The sequence below is a fragment of the Heliangelus exortis genome, chromosome 3, assembly GCF_036169615.1.
Source record: "Heliangelus exortis chromosome 3, bHelExo1.hap1, whole genome shotgun sequence".
In the NCBI taxonomy this organism is placed as follows: Eukaryota; Metazoa; Chordata; class Aves; order Apodiformes; family Trochilidae; genus Heliangelus; species Heliangelus exortis.
Window position 1 is genome coordinate 5,245,045 of NC_092424.1, and position 15,605 is coordinate 5,260,649.

The 15,605-nt window shown below is 43.3% G+C and overlaps 1 protein-coding gene across 1 annotated transcript in view; it reads left to right on the forward strand.

The window, feature by feature from the left end:
- The first annotated feature begins 6,405 nt into the window (after window positions 1-6,405).
- SLC35F3 (solute carrier family 35 member F3) overlaps window positions 6,406-15,605 on the forward strand; it is a 161,189-nt gene continuing 151,989 nt past the window's right edge. Inside the window, exons 1-2 of the mRNA XM_071738997.1 lie at window positions 6,406-6,753; window positions 7,265-7,494. Coding sequence (XP_071595098.1) covers window positions 6,701-6,753; window positions 7,265-7,494 — 283 coding nt within the window. The 5' untranslated portion in view covers window positions 6,406-6,700. The remainder of the gene's footprint in view (window positions 6,754-7,264; window positions 7,495-15,605) is intronic.

The following is a 15,605-nucleotide window of genomic DNA, read 5'->3' on the forward strand; positions in this document are numbered from 1 at the left end:
TCTCTGCTTGAATATAATAGTGAGGAGTTGCACCTGAGAAAGCTGAGATTGTCCACAGCTACTGGAGGAGAGAGAGAAGGGAGCTCTTGCTCAGCTCTGCAAGAAGGGAATAAGTGTTTTATGGACTAATGCAGCACAAAGTGAACTTCAAGAGTAGGGAATGACACAACAACCTCAGGAGCTGAAGGGTCTGAGTGTTCTTTTTGTCTCAAATGGTATCATAGTAACCAACAATAGAGCAGGTGGGAGGAGAAGCCAAAAAAAAAAAAAAAAAAAAAAAGGCCCTTTTATTTATGACAATAAAAGGAATCCATAGATTATGATCCATAATTTCTGCCAAAAGGCAGGCTGAAATCTGTCGTGGTGGAGATTTATTTTGTTTTAGGAGAGAATCACTGTATTTAAGGTTATGAGACTTTAATTTTAGTAGCAGGTGAGAGCAGAAGCTGTTGGTGTATCTGTGTGTGAGTGCCAAAACAAATACACAGCTCAGTGTTCAGGCAACAAAAATGACTGTGGCTTATAGGTGCTATTTTCACTCCTTTCACTGTTTACAAAAAATACACTGAAGGTGATATTAAAAATCCCACGTGAGATACAAAGGGCACAAATTACCTCCTCTCTGCACAGTAAAACAGAACATGTTGTCATTTCCCAACTTCTTAATGTGTGACATCTTAACTGCTCCACCTGTGCCTTGTGTAGGAGTAGAAAAAAATAAAATTACAATTAATTCCTCAAATCATAGAATCATAGAATCATAGAATTGGCTGGGTTGGAAGGGACCTCAGAGATCATCAAGTCCAACCCTTGATCCACTCCCGCTGCAGTTCCCAGCCCATGGCACTGAGTGCCACATCCAGGCTCTTTTGAAATATCTCCAGGGATGGAGAATCCACCCCTTCCCTGGGCAGCCCATTCCAATGTCTGAGCACCCTCTGGGGAAAGAAATTCTTTCTCATGTCCAACCTAAACCTCCCCTGGCACAACTTGAGACCTCTTGTGCCCTCTTGTCTTGCTGAGAGTTGCCTGGGAAAAGAGCCCAACCCCCCCCCGGCTCCAACCTCCTTTCAGGGAGTTGGAGAGAGTGATGAGGTCTCCCCTGAGCCTCCTCTTCTCCAGCCTCAACACCCCCAGCTCCCTCAGCCCTTCCTCACAGGACTTGTGCTGGGTCCCTTCACAGCCTCCTTGCTCTTCTCTGGACCTGCTCCAGCACCTCAATCTCCTTCCTGAGCTGAGGGGCCCAGAACTGGACACAGGACTCAAGCTGTGGCCTCACCAGAGCTGAGTACAGGGGCAAATTATTCTTTGCTTAGCTGTTGGATAAAACTGGTATTTCTGCCAGGCTTCCTGATGAAGAATGCACAGCAAAATCAAACTAAATGCATTGAATAGTCCAAGGAGAACCCACAGTATTAAACATCCAGTTCTGTGCAGTAAGCAGGTCTGGAATGAATGGACTGGGGCCAGGGGGGAAGGTCTGGACTACAGCTTTTGCAAGGTCATCTTCTCCTGACTCAACCTTTAAGAATATGATTTAAAAGCTTTCTGAGTTTCCTCAGCAAATACCCTTTGGCAGGACTAAACTGCACTGCTGCCAATCCAGCTCAGTCCCAGGCATGTTAATGAGGTGTCTTGGCCTTTTTATTAATTCTACAAGCAAGGGAGTCCATTCAGCACAGCCTGAGGAACTTTAATGAAATCACCTCGTTGTTTCCCATTTATCACCACAATAAAAGAATCTACTAAAGAAACAGAAGATGAAAGAGCTGATTTTTTAAAGCTGTGTCATTATATACTAAGCTGCAGTACATCCTTGGGGCTGACTGTAGTGCTGACACCTATCCCTGTGTAGGGACAGAGTACAGGGGGATCTTCTTGTCTACAAGAGGGACCTGCATAGCATCTCTGCAAATTGTCTGCCTGGAGTTCTTACTGTTAATCCCACTACATATTTTTACTTTATTTTCTTTATACTTTATTTTCTTTATTCTTTTTACTTTATATTTTTACTTGTGTTTCGTTTTTTTTTTTAATTAAAAAACCAGCTGGGAAAAAAAGTGCAGTGAGATACTGTCTTTATGGTACATCAAAGTATTCAAGTGTAGATGAAAAAAGGGGAAGAGAAGACACCCTTTTGTTTCTTATGGGTGGAAGTGGGGTCTGGGTTGGTGTAGCAGGTTGCTTGTAGTAGCTTCCAAGATTATTTGCAGAAGATCTGGAAAAATAACTAATGGTTAGTGGTTAACTAGTGGTTAACTAATGAACAGAATTCAAAACCCATACATGGAGGTAAGTGCTGGTGCCCCATGGAATGGAATCATCTGGCAAAAGTGTAATGCTCCTTGATCTTTTATGCTTCCAGACCAAAAATTCAGCTGTTGGATTTTCAGTGTTTCAGACACGTGAGCAGCTTCAAGCAGCTGCCATTAATTTTACACAGTAAAAATTCCCTGTCAAATGTTTCTTCCTCTTCAGAAATTTCTCCTTCTGAGAAAGCTGCACAGTCCAAGTCTAGTGATACATTCTCTGCATCCAAAAAATGCCAGCTTTAAAAACACCCTTCAAAACTAGAAATCAAAAGTTTATCTAAAGGGTGAGAATTATCAGTTTTTTCTTGTGGCTACCACACCTTCCAGATAAGTGGCTTTAAATATGATATGAATATTGTGCTCTGATTCACTAACTGCCTTCTCTGAGCACAAATCTATTAAAAGTTTTCTTTCCAGTTATTTCTAAAGAACTGCATTCTCACTACTTACCTTTGTGGATGTTGAAGGCAACATTTTTTATTTTTTTTTTTTTTAATAATTCCTTGTGAGTTTTCATGTGCTGGTCAGGTTAGAAAAGCTGTTGTAATCACTTCCATGGTTGTTTGGCTCAGCCAAACTTGTGTGAAAAGCCCAACCAGGAATAGAAGGCAGGTAAATACAGAAAACTTGCAAGACCTCTACCTAGTTTTTCCTTAACCTCTGCTTTGTAGCACAATATTTCTGGTCCAAATTGCTTGAAATGGCAGAACATGACAGGATGCCAAGGTGTGATGGGTTGACCCTGGCTGAATGCCAGGTACCCACCAAAGCTGCTCTGTCACTTTCCTTCTCAGCTGCACAGGGGAGAGAAAAAATAGAATGAAAAGCTCAGGAGTCAAGGTAAGGACACCAATTCCCATCACAGGAAAAACAGACTTGATGTGGGGAAATAAAAGGAAGATAGAGATAAACAAAAACTAAACCTGAAAACATCTTCCTCCCCCCATCCCTCCTTTTTTTCTCTCCTGAATTCTCTAACTCCTCCTCTCCCAGTGGTGCAGGTGGGCAGGGAATGGAGCAGGAACATCAGCTGCAGATGATTCAATTAGATGAGTACTTGATTAAGGGAGGGATTGAAGTTGTCTTCTAAAGGCTGAGTTACAAGTGTGACTTTTATGAACTGGAGAAGAGGGAACATGTTAACTTTGTATTGTTGTAATTTCTGCAGTAGTGATTAATTTGCTGCCCTCTGAACTATCTTTCCTATCTTATTCTACTGCTGTCACTCTACCCATATCCTTTAAATGTAAAACTCTTACCTTGAGAAGAAGGGGGGAGGGATAAAAGCTTCACTTACCTTGCTCATGAAAGGAGTAATATTTGGTGAGTGCAAAATTCCAACCCAGATAAATTTTGGTAAGCTACGGGTGACAATAAATACAGTTTAAATGATACTTTCCTCTGACACAGCATCACATTGTAGACAACATAATTCTAATATATCTTAAGGCCTGTGCCTTCTGAAAGCTGACTATCAGTCAAGCATATAATTTCATGTTATCTGGAAAAAATATAAAGAGGTGTCTAACAGGGCAGAATAAGTAATTGCATTCTGGAAGTACTAATTGTTACCTTGCTGCAGAGCTCTGCTATTTTTCAAAATACACTGTTTCCCAACTACTACTCTGTGCTTAGATGATTTGTAGCTATTTTATTAAAGTAATGCACTAGTCAGAGGCCCAGAAAAGCCATTTAGAGTGGCTCCAGCTTGGTGTTGCATACCATGCTAGGTGGCTCCAACCTAAGCTGAGTGAAACCTTGCTCCATTTTTCCCACTGTTTCATAAATAGGAATATATTGTTTAGCCAATGCTTTCTTTTTAACTTGTTCCTTACTCTTGGTAGCATTGCTAGCATACTACAGTACTACTTCTCTCTTCATATTAAAAATCTGAAATATCTCTATAAACCTACAAATTCTAATTCCTAATGTGGGATACCATATTGTTGTGTTTCAGTTTTAGCTACAATGCTTAAATAAAATTAATGTAATCAAGACATTTACTTGCATGTCTCCAGAAGCTGCCATTTTTTAAGAAATGTCATTTACAGCAAGTTTGATAAAAGCCAGCTAGGTTGATTTTGCCTCTCACTACAGTTGGGAAATGTCATTTTTATTAAACATTCCATTGAACTTTAAAATTTCCACTCACATGCACTTTTTTCTCTCTCATAAGATGCATGCTCACTTCAAGTTTGTCAGCACTGCCAGCCAAGCTGTCCCAAGTCACTTGCTTCCAGGACAGGAGAAAGCACTAACACCCATCCATCACTTCATTTACACCTTGAAATGACAGCAGATAGGAAAGAAAAACAAATAAACAAACAAAAAAATACAGCAGAAAACCAATCTTTATTGGATAGAGGAATGAGATGGTTCTGGTATATTAAAGTTGTAGGTTTGTGTAACAGGGCCCCTGACTTCCCTGGCTCCTCTCTGGGGCTACAGAAAACGGGCAGCTAAATACTTCAGAGATGGGGGCAAAATGTCTATCAGGGCTGAGCAAGCCTCTGCTTTTCTGCACCAGAACATGGCAAGAGGTAGGTGAGTGCTCAGCAGGTGACTTGACTGGTCAACAATGTCACTTGCTTGGTTATTGGAACCTTTGTTTGCTCCGAGACTTAGAATTTTATACTAAATATTATCCCTATGTGAATTAGTCCTGTACTGAGCACAGCCAGCCCAAACTTAGATTTCTGGACCTACCTTCTGTTGTTTTTTGCACACTCTGAGTCCTGTACCTACAATGATGGAGGGATTTAGCACCAGCTAAGTGAAGTTTTACTTGCAATTCTCCTCTGAGATCCTATCCCTGTCCATCACTTAAAGCCAGAGGGTGCATGGGCTCTGCATACAGAATGATGCTGGACTTTGGAGACCTGACTGAAATGTTTTAATTCCATTCATGTCTGCTATTGCCACTCCTGCCCTGAATGCCCTTAAGAGACTTAACCCAGGCCAGTGAGCAGTATCTGTAGATTTAGTGAGCGTTGTTGTTTTCATCCTAACATCTTAACCTGAATCATCCCTCTGCAAGGTCTGTGTACCTTGCAAAAGGTGACTCTGAAGGTGAGCAGCAGGTTCAGATGGCTGCAGTTGGATCAGCACCCTCACCTCTCCTCATGCATTTTGGAACTGACCCCCACAGCAACAAACATTTTCACAGGCTCAGAAGAAGGCTTGCATAAAAGAAATTTAGGACATGTGTATTTGGGATTGGTTTATCAGGCAGCTGCTGGAGATTTTTCTACTTTTTGTTTCTGGTGACAGTGCAGTGATGCTATAATGTGGCAGGGAAAGGTTGCATGCAGCTGGTACCAGCTGCTTCCACATTCAGTACCTTTGTGTCTTAATGTTTCAGGTAACTGAAGGTGTGTGGTGATGAAAGGGAACAATTCTTTTCTCTTGGACTTATTTTTTTCCCCTGTAAGACGCGTATATACACAAAGCAGTCTTTAATGTCAGCTATCACAATTTGTGGGTGATCAAAGGTCTAAGCATCTATCATTGCATTTTTTTGTTTGAATGAAGTGTTTGTGTAAGGTACACACCGATGCTTACACACTCATTTAACTACGTTCCCTCTCGGGCAGTGTGTTTAAAAACAAAACGTAGTTTGACAGAAGGCTGGGTGGCTGCGGTACCGGTTCCGTTACGGACAAACCAGGAGGATGCTCCTGGCAAGCCGGGCCCGCGGTCACTTCAGGACCGTCACTATTGGGTCTCTCTCCCATAGCCCCTTCTGTTCTCAATTGGGTCTTGCTGACCGGACCGGCACCAGGGCCACCACTCCGCCCCGGGGCTGGGGCTGAGCCCACCCGTGTCCCGCTCCTTGCGTGAGGAAACCGCACGACGCATCCCTCACCAGAGCCCCGCTCCCTCCGGGCGGCGGCCAACCCAGCCCCACCCCGCACCCCCAGCCCGGAGCTCCGACAGAGGAGCGGACACCGATGGCTCCTCGCCCCGTTTTTCTACCGAACCGGGAGGCAGAGGGCCCGCCCGGAGGAGGGGACCCCGTCCCGCCCCGCCTCAGGGCTGCTCGCCGGGGGGCGGGTGGCGGCGGGGCCGTGGCCGCGGGGCTCCCCCTGGTGGTTGCAGGGCGCAGGGTGGGGGGGCGCGGAGCCCGCCTTGCCCGGCCCGGCCCCCGCCGCCGGCTCTCCGCTGGCAGCAGCGGTTGTTCCGCCTCTTCTCCTTGCCTGCCGGGGACCGGCGGCGGCAGCACGGAGATCCCTCTGTCGCGGGAGGCCACCGCCTCGCCTCTCCCTCCCCTCTACTCTCCTCCTTCCTCCCTCCCTCCCTTCCCTCCTCTCTTTTCCCCGGCCGGTGAGCGCCTCCGGCTCGCCCCGCCGTGAATTCTGGGCGCCCCGAAGCCATCGCTGCTGCTCCCCATGGGGATCCGGGAGTTCCCCAACGGCTCCTCCAGGGGCAAAGCCGCCACCCTGTGAGTACCCCGGGGGGACAGGGGGTTGGGAGGGACGCGGACACCTCACCCCTATTCCCCGCCTCACCTTACCCCATACCCCGCCTCGCCTCACCCCCATTCCCCGCCTCTCCTCACCCCTATTCCCCGCCCCACCTCACCCCCATACCCCGCCTCACCTCACCCCCCATTCCCCGCCTCACCTCACCCCTGTTCCCCGCCCTACCTTACCCCCCATTCCCCGCCTCACCTTACCCCATTCCCCGCCTCACCTTACCCCATTCCCCGCCTCACCTCACCCCCCATTCCCCGCCTCACCTCACTCCTCCATCCGGCGGCACCGCCCGCTCCCGGGGGTCTCCTCGGCGGGAGGGTGGGGAGGAAAGTTTGCGGCGCGGCTGCCGCGGGTTCGGGAGCCGCTCAGCTGCCGCCGGAGGTCCCGCCGCCCCCCTCCAACTTCTCCCGGGGGCCGGAGGAGGGCGGTGATCCCACCCCATCACCCCCCCGCTGACCCCCTTCTCCCGGTCCCCAGCGGCATGCGGCGTTCCCCCGATGTCAGCCCCCGGAGGCTGTCCGACATCAGCCCGCAGCTGCGGCAGCTGAAGTACCTGGTGGTGGACGAAGCCATCAAGGAGGACTTGAAGTGGTCCCGCTCCGTGGAGGATCTCACCAGCGCTTCTGTGGGGCTCACATCCATCGAGGAGCGCATCCTCCGCATCACCGGCTACTACGGCTACCAGCCCTGGGCCGCCAGCTACAAACGTGAGTCGAGGGGAGCTGCCGGAGGGCTTGGGTGGACAGGGACTGGCAGGGGGGCTTCGCATGGGGGTAGGGGACGAGGGGCTGATGGCTTCACCCATGGAAAAAGCTCTCCTGGTGGCTGAAGAATTCCGCACCCGTGTGGGTGGGCGGGCAGTCGCCGGAGTGTAAGGAGAGCGGTAATAATCGCGACAAGTGAACTCGTGTTAAGAAAATCGGTCAAATATTTGGCGTAATGTTGCAGGCAGGCCTGGGGGGTTGCCGATTGCCGTGTTTGTGAGGGCGGTGTAGGAGCCCCAGTGCATTCATGCACATGATGCTTGCACAGACCGTGCCTTACCACGCTGGCTTTGCCTCGTTTTGGGGGTCTCTCAGGTTTTCACAGTGCCTTTTCCGATGCTTTTTCCATATGCCTGTACTTGGGAAAGACAGCTTTTTATCATACTTATATGGAGAGAGACTTAGATGTGTTCCTCCCCATAAATGATTTACAAAGGATGCCTTGAGTGGCTGTAATGTATCAGATAGTATTTTTGCATTTAACACGCCCTATTTCTTGTCTGTCTTTCACCAAGGTGATGGTAATGGCCTGACTTACTAAGTTCTAAGAATAATTTACTGGTTAACTGAAGTCATAAAAATATTTTGGTTGCCCCAGTGTTGTTCATAACATCACACAGCTTTTGTTTTAAGAAGGATTCTGCTGTAACAGAAATCCTTGCTTGGCTGGGAAGACTGTGAAAAAGTGATTGTTTTTTTTTGCTGCACTTCCCTAAATATTAAGTGCAAACACTCTGAAATGTTTACTCACAGATTATGTATTTGGCAGTGTGCTTTATAGTGGAAGAGAATGATGCAAGAAAATGTGGTACACAGTACTAGTCCAGTGGGTTTTTTTTGTTTGTTTGTTTGGTTTGGGTTTTGGGTTATTGTTGGGGGGTTTTTTTTGGTGAGGAAAAGCCACTCCTGATTATAGGACTTGACTGGTAAAGATTCTAAAACTTCTTCTGCAAGAGCAATAATGTTTCTTGGTTGTGATTATGACAGAAATAGCTGATATTTGCTACTTTAATCACAGGGAGTATGGGGATTTCTCTAGAAGCAATTCCATTGCCTGGTTTGGGACCATTCCTCAGAGTTAAGACTTACTCAGTTTTCAGGATCAGATCATATCCTGATGTCAGAGTGAGTTGGATGTTGGTGCTTCTGTCTGACAGAGTGACTAATAGTCCAGCTGAAGTCACACTGAGCTGCCATGGCTAAACCTTCTGAAATAATAAAGGTCATGCTGGCTCCTCAATTATAACCCATTTGCTGAAATTTATAACTGTGTCTGGAGAAGTTAATTGCAAGCCAAGTCCTGCTATTCTAGTTGTATTCTCTCTCCTAACTTGTTCTGAATAGCAAAATTACATCCCTGAGTTGTAAGGGTGGGGGATAAATATACAAAGTGTCTGAGTTTCGTAGATGCATGTCTAAAAATAAGAGGTTACGTGAAGTCGTTGCCAACTTAAAATCTGAGTTGCTAGGAGTGTAGAAGAACATGCAGAAGCCCCATCTTTCCAGCTGGTATAATATGGCATGGCTGAAATCTGCATCAGCTCAGCAGCTGACTGAAGGCATGGAAATGGGGTAGATCATCAGAAGTGGGAAGTCAGCTTTGTAACAGCTATTTTGGAACTTCATTGAATAAACTTACAAGCTGGGCTTATGCCCAGTTATGGACTTTACTTCTGACTTTCTAGTTATAAGGTTTAATTAGCCCAAGGACTGTGAACAAATGCTTTTTATTAAGCTCAAATTGGATCCTGGGTGCTTTTAGCTTTATTATTGTGCTTGCTTGTAGATATTTAGGTGCTATTAGCACTGTGAGTATAGTTATAGAGTGCATTAGTGGTGGGCCTGCTTTCTAGAAAAGAAGTCCTTAGTACAGTCTGATCTAGATTTGGTTACTTTCTCTTAGTGACATCCTTTTTATTGTAACTGAATCACCTGTAGGGCCAGATCCATTTTCTTTTTCACATTGGATTGCATTCCTCTCATACATTGTTTAGACTTTATACATATATATATGTGTGTGTGTGTACATTTGTATAAAATTATCATTCAAAAAGCTTTTGCTAGTTTTTGTTTCAACAGAACTCTGTAAGGGAAACTAGAGATACAATCAAAGATAGTGTTGCCATTACCCCAAAACCTGCTTGGAGACCAGTTTTATTGAGGTATAAACCCTCATCATTTAAACATACTGGGATACTTCAAGGTTATGTACCAACTCCACTATTTAATGTACTTATAAATTAGATGGAAAGAGGAAGAAGTGAAAATCTGCTGAAGACACAAACTGATGTGGGTTGGACAGAACAAGAAAGGACTTGTCATTACTTTAGGGAGACCTGGCCCAGCCAGATATATAGCCCAGATATCAACAAATTACATTCAGTTATCACACACAGAAGCCTCATGTTTCTTGAAAATGCTAAACTTACCTGCAGAGTTTCACATCATTAGATCAGATTGTGAGAGAGAATGGTTTGGGACTGTACATGGTCCAGGGACTGCACTTGCAAACCAGAGTTTGGCAACTGGAGTAATGTCACATATGTCTGTGTTATAATGCCTGTAGGGAATTTTGGGGTACAGCCTAGTGAAACACTGTGCAATTCCAGTCATCTCCTTGCAAAAAAGATGGCAGAAAGCTCTTAGAGAAGTGAGGAGAAGGGGAACTGACCATCCAGAAAGAGCCTCAAGAGTTTTGGTGGTTTACTTTCAATAGGTTGAAACAAAAATGGGCACAGTACTGTCATCTGTTGCTCAGGCAGGTAGAGAGTTTTTCTTTGTATTGTGTCCTGAGAGACAAACTGAGGGACAGTCAATCAAGTGAAAAAGCCAACAATTGGACACTGAAATAGTTTTAAGAAAAAACCATAATTTGCTCTTGAGATCAATATTCAGAGGCTTGTAGCTGACAGCAGTGACAAGATCTAGAATTGTAATAAATGGGGAAAATATTGGAGACAATATTGAACTTCATTATTTGGAATACTAATTAGTGCCTCTTAGACTGAGAGGGGGCTACTTCTTGAGGCAGGGATCACAGAAACAGGATAGGGGTGAGTCCCCATCCAATCTGGCACTTGTTTCTCTTAAATTCTCACTTTTGGTTTTCAGGCCAACTGCCCATGTGAATTGCTGCTCTCCAGACTAAGTTAAATATTCATATTTGTCCCAGGGGGACTGTTTTGCAGCATCTGACTTGGTTTCTCAAATGCAAAGCCAGAGGAGAAGAAACCCAAGATGAGGTCAGGTTGTAGAATCATACCCTGCTGCAGCTACATCAGGAACAGCTCAGTATTTGGATTTTTTTTTTTTTTTAATTAACATGTAGGGATCAAATAAAAACAAAAAAACCACCCCAAACCCTACAAAATGTATAGATTGCAGTGACAGCCTTTATGTTGTATGGAGATCAAACAATTGTTAGGGCTTTATTAGAAGTGCTGTTATCTTTCCTGAAGGTTAAGTAAATTACTGTGATCCCTGCCTCTAAAAACCTGGGATTTCAGATTAATAACAGAGACAAGTTTGGAAGTAAAAGGCTGTATTTTAGGCTTGCATTTCATGCCATTATTAGTAGGAATTGGGTTTCTAAGTCCTTAGGAAGCACAGTCCCCTGGAGCTTTTCTGTACTTGAGAAATACAGGTGTCACTAAACTCTTGAACTCTCTTGTTCTGCATGGAAGACTTGTCAATTCCAATTCCTGTAGCAATTGGCAGGGTGCTTGTTTCCACCTGAAAAGTGCACAGCCAGCACCTTTGCCAAACATTCATTTTTCCCTACATTAACTGGGTCTCTTTTGTGGTGATTGAATAGCACGGGCTGTCATTATGTGATTAGTGTTTTAAATACATTCACGTGGGCTTGAGCCAGCTTATCCCTCTTCTGCAATCTTTGCCTCTTCCTACAGATCACCTGCTTCTACTCCTTGTTTAAGATCAGGCTCTTTCTTTTAAGGCTGGGATTTGCAATTATCTTTAACACGTGTTTCCAAATACAGGTTTCTTATCAGGATTATGTGTGTCTCTCCCTCCTTTTAGATGTGAATGGGAATGAGAGAGACCACCAAGAGACCCCCTGGCCTCCCATATCCATTCACTTAACTTCATTATATAGTTACACATCTTGCTCCACCTGCAGAAAGAATATTAAGAGAGTAGAGAGTATTAAGAAGAATATTAAGAGAGTATGTACTTTTAATTTCTCTCAGTTCTTTTTAGTAGGAGTTGTCTGTGGCTCATGAACCTCCATTTCTATGAGACTTTGACCTTGGGGATGGTTCCAGGTTGTTCCAGTGCTGACTTTTCAGTGGCCTCCTGTTGTCCAGGTTCTGCTCCTCCCTGCTTCTTTAAATATCATTTCCCTGTTTTTAATGTTTCTCCATAGTGATTTCAACAAGGACAAAAGAAACCCCAGAGTTTTAATGCCCAGAATTTTCAGTGTTGTATTCATCCTGCATGAAGCACAGGTCTTCTACCACCAATGTAAATGACATATTGGCTTACAAATATCCTGAGCATTGCTCAGAAAGCAAAAAAAATCTGAGTAGAACTGAGTCTCAGTTCTGAACTTAAGCAGCCAACTAGTAGCTGGTTTTGGGTAGTTAGAAGTATGAGCATTCGACCCTTATAAATTAATTTAAGCAACTGGTTACTGGGTTTTCAATACACAAATGCTGTCTGTAATGCTCTTAAAACTAATACAAGAAATGTAGCCAGCCTCCAGGAAGTTTCTTTTCCAAGACAATTCCAGTGGAGAAGAGACTGGAGAGTTCTTTGGCTTTTGTCAGGTGGTAAAAAAAAGTATTTTTTGAGCAATGCTAAGCAGAAAACTGATTCCTGTTGCAATCGTCATTAACCACAGTTTTAAGATTTTGCTGGCAAAATTGTAATTTTGTAAACACTTTTAGTTGTGTATTGAAGAGTTAGTAACTTCTCAATGTTAGTGAACATTTAGTAACTTGTTTACTAAACAGTTTCAATTTTGTGGTGTTAAGTAGCTGCCACTTTTAACCATGCAACTGGGTATTTTATATTTTGTCTTTAGTTTTCACAGTGAAGAAACTAAAGATTGCAACCTAAAAAATGGCCTCTTTTTTGCTTGTTTATTATTTAGACAGATTAATTGGTTGCTGTGAACTTTTTATTCAGTGCAGCTTTAATTTATGCCACTTACGAAATTTATCTTTTTTTTTTTCCTTGACTTTTATAGTGGAAATATGGCAGAAATTATGCTTTTGCTCATGACCTCTTCTTCACATCAGTTAAGGTACCAAAGTGGGAAGAAAGCTGAGCTTGTTGTGCACTGTCCATGTATGCTACAGCAGGCAATAGGAATAGTAATCAATAACAGAAAATATTGTTTTGCTCAATTTTTATGCTCTATGGCATTTTCTTTCATGGTGTTCCACTGGCCTGATGAAGGTACCAGTTGTGGAGCTTTCAGAAATATTTATAATGTAAAGATATACAGTTAGGTTTGATTTTTTAAACTCTAGTGAACGAGAAAAATCAGAAAATAATGCAAAAATAGAAAAAAGCAGGCAAGAACAAAACCCTAAAAATCAGGGAAACCATAGAAGATGTCTGTAATCAAAGTTAGGAGTTTGGATCTCTTTCAAGTTAAGTAAGAAGAGTGAAAAATGGGCAGGAAAGGTTTTTTTTTTTTCCCTGATTTGGCTTCCTGACACTTCTACATCATGTGTAGTGATTGGGGCACTCTGTTGTTCATGACTTATTCAGCTGTTTCTTACATATATTTCTTACATCTTACATGGAAGCCAAAGATTATGCCCAGACAAGGAATTATGGTGCATTCAGGAGTTAAAAATCAATGTAAGCTGTCTCTACAGTCATGGGAATGGCAGGGTCTCCACATGAGAATTAATAGAAGACCACATTTCATGAGTATAGTGGGGAAATTTGGGGACTGAGGTATCCAGCCACGTGAGCTTTCTCACTATATAAATGGAATAAATCCCTTTTGAAAAAGATTTTCTATTTCAGACTGACAAACTTGGAAGGAAAACTTAACACGGAGGACCAGAGCTACTCTAGGGAGCAACTTTAGGGATTTCAGGACTCCTGGGTGGTTTCTCCAGCTTGCTAGGTTATCCTGGGAGGAATGTATGAGGACAAAGCCAAGTGAAGTCACTGCATCCTCACAGTTTGTAAGATTTAGGAAGATTCTCTGAGATGGTGCAGCATAGAATTTAACCTCCAGTTTCTGCTCATAAAATTACTTCCCAGTCTTTAAGAAATATTGTTTAATAAGCAACTTATTTAATAAACAGCTTCTTTATTTGCCTTTCTGGGTTTTGTTTGTATCGAAGACAGGAAGGAAATAGAGGACTCTTTGCTATTTCACACTTTGCACCTTAGTAATATATAATTCAATATCTGTAGGAAATTGTTTCTTCTGCAAATAATGAAGTCAGAAGGTGGAAACACTTATGTGTGTTCTGACTTGGTACAGAGTTATGTTTTATAGTGTTATGTTTTACAGTATTTCTCCAAATGGAAACAAAAATGGGCAGTAAATCATAGAAACATGAATGGGTATATTTTTTGCAGAGAAAAACATGGACAAGAACCAGGGCTTCACTCCTGTACTGGGAGCAATACTTTGGGCTTTCTGCTTCTGATATCTACAAAGGAGAAGCTGAATCTCACTGGAAATAATTCTGGCAAACAATATTAGGTATTTTCTGTTCCTAAAAAGCTCAGATTTTTTTGCATGGGATCTTTATAGGCTTTTTTATTATTACTTTAAAATGACACTCCTGTCCAAGCCAGTGTTTTCTTTCTATGTGTCAAATTCTTTTACATCCTACAATCTCACTTGTTTAAAAGCACAATCTCTCTTGTCTGCAGGATAGAAACACATTGGAAGTGGGAATGAGATCAGAATCTCCAGAGTGTAAACCCAGACTCCCTTACAACTCCTTGGGTACTTTTTGTTTTCTTGATGAGATTGTTGCACAAAAGAAACTGGAAACTGTGAGCACTTCTGGCTCAGGGTAATAATGTTACTCAGCTCAGCACTTACAGGAATCATGCAAATAGTAGAGGATTAGAAAAGCTGCTGGGATGAATCCCTGCCTCTAAATAAATCCATGGCACTTTTGTTGGTACCTCCAGTCGTGCCAGGTTTCCCCCACCAGGCAGAAGGCTTGGAGTTTGCCTTTTGAGCAGGCTCCCTGCTTTCCATGCTGAACATCCTGTTCCTAAGGCAACTGTATCCAATTACACCTACCCCATACATGGCCTTGATTATATGTTCCTGAGCACTATTGAGGGTTTGAATTGTAGAATAATTATTTCTTTTAATAGATGTGCAGTTTTATTCTCTTATCTTGAAGGTGGTATTCAGTTAGTACTTCAAAGCTTGACCCAACATGGGGAAGAAAGCATCTACAACAATTGAGAAGAGCCCGTTCTTCCTTTCTAGAAGCCTAGGGAGCTGAGCACCCTGAGCTTAAGTGCTGAAAAGAGAGAATCCATATGTGGCTTTAGGTTAGGAGTTAAGGACTGAGACCTCTAACAAGGGATAGGAAGAAGGTCCTCAAAAAATGTCTGTTACCAATTAAAAAATCCCTATTTCCCCAAGTCTCTACTTCTTCATTTATCATAGTGTTTAATAAGTCATTGTTTGTGTCTTTCCACTTCAGATGGGAACAAAGAATCTGCCAATACTGGTGTGGGGGAGGCTGAAATGGGTCCTTAAAACAGTGAGAGAGAGGCATTCAATTTCCTCATTTGTATAAAGTGTAACTTGGAAGCCAGTGGGGCTTTGATAGCCCTGACTCACCCAGCTGAGGAGTTCAAGCATACAAACCCAGACTTTTTTGGCAATGTAGGCTAAGGACAATGTGCTTTGGGACAATGGCAGTGTTCCTGGAGAAATTTGAAATGCTAAAGATAAGGAAATGTTGTACATGCATCTTAGGGTTTTTTTGTTGCTGTTTAACTGGTCCACCACAGACCCATACAAGTAACCTATGGGGTGGAGCTTGGAGGACTTCCTAGATAAAGGTTCAAAGCCATCTAATGAAGCT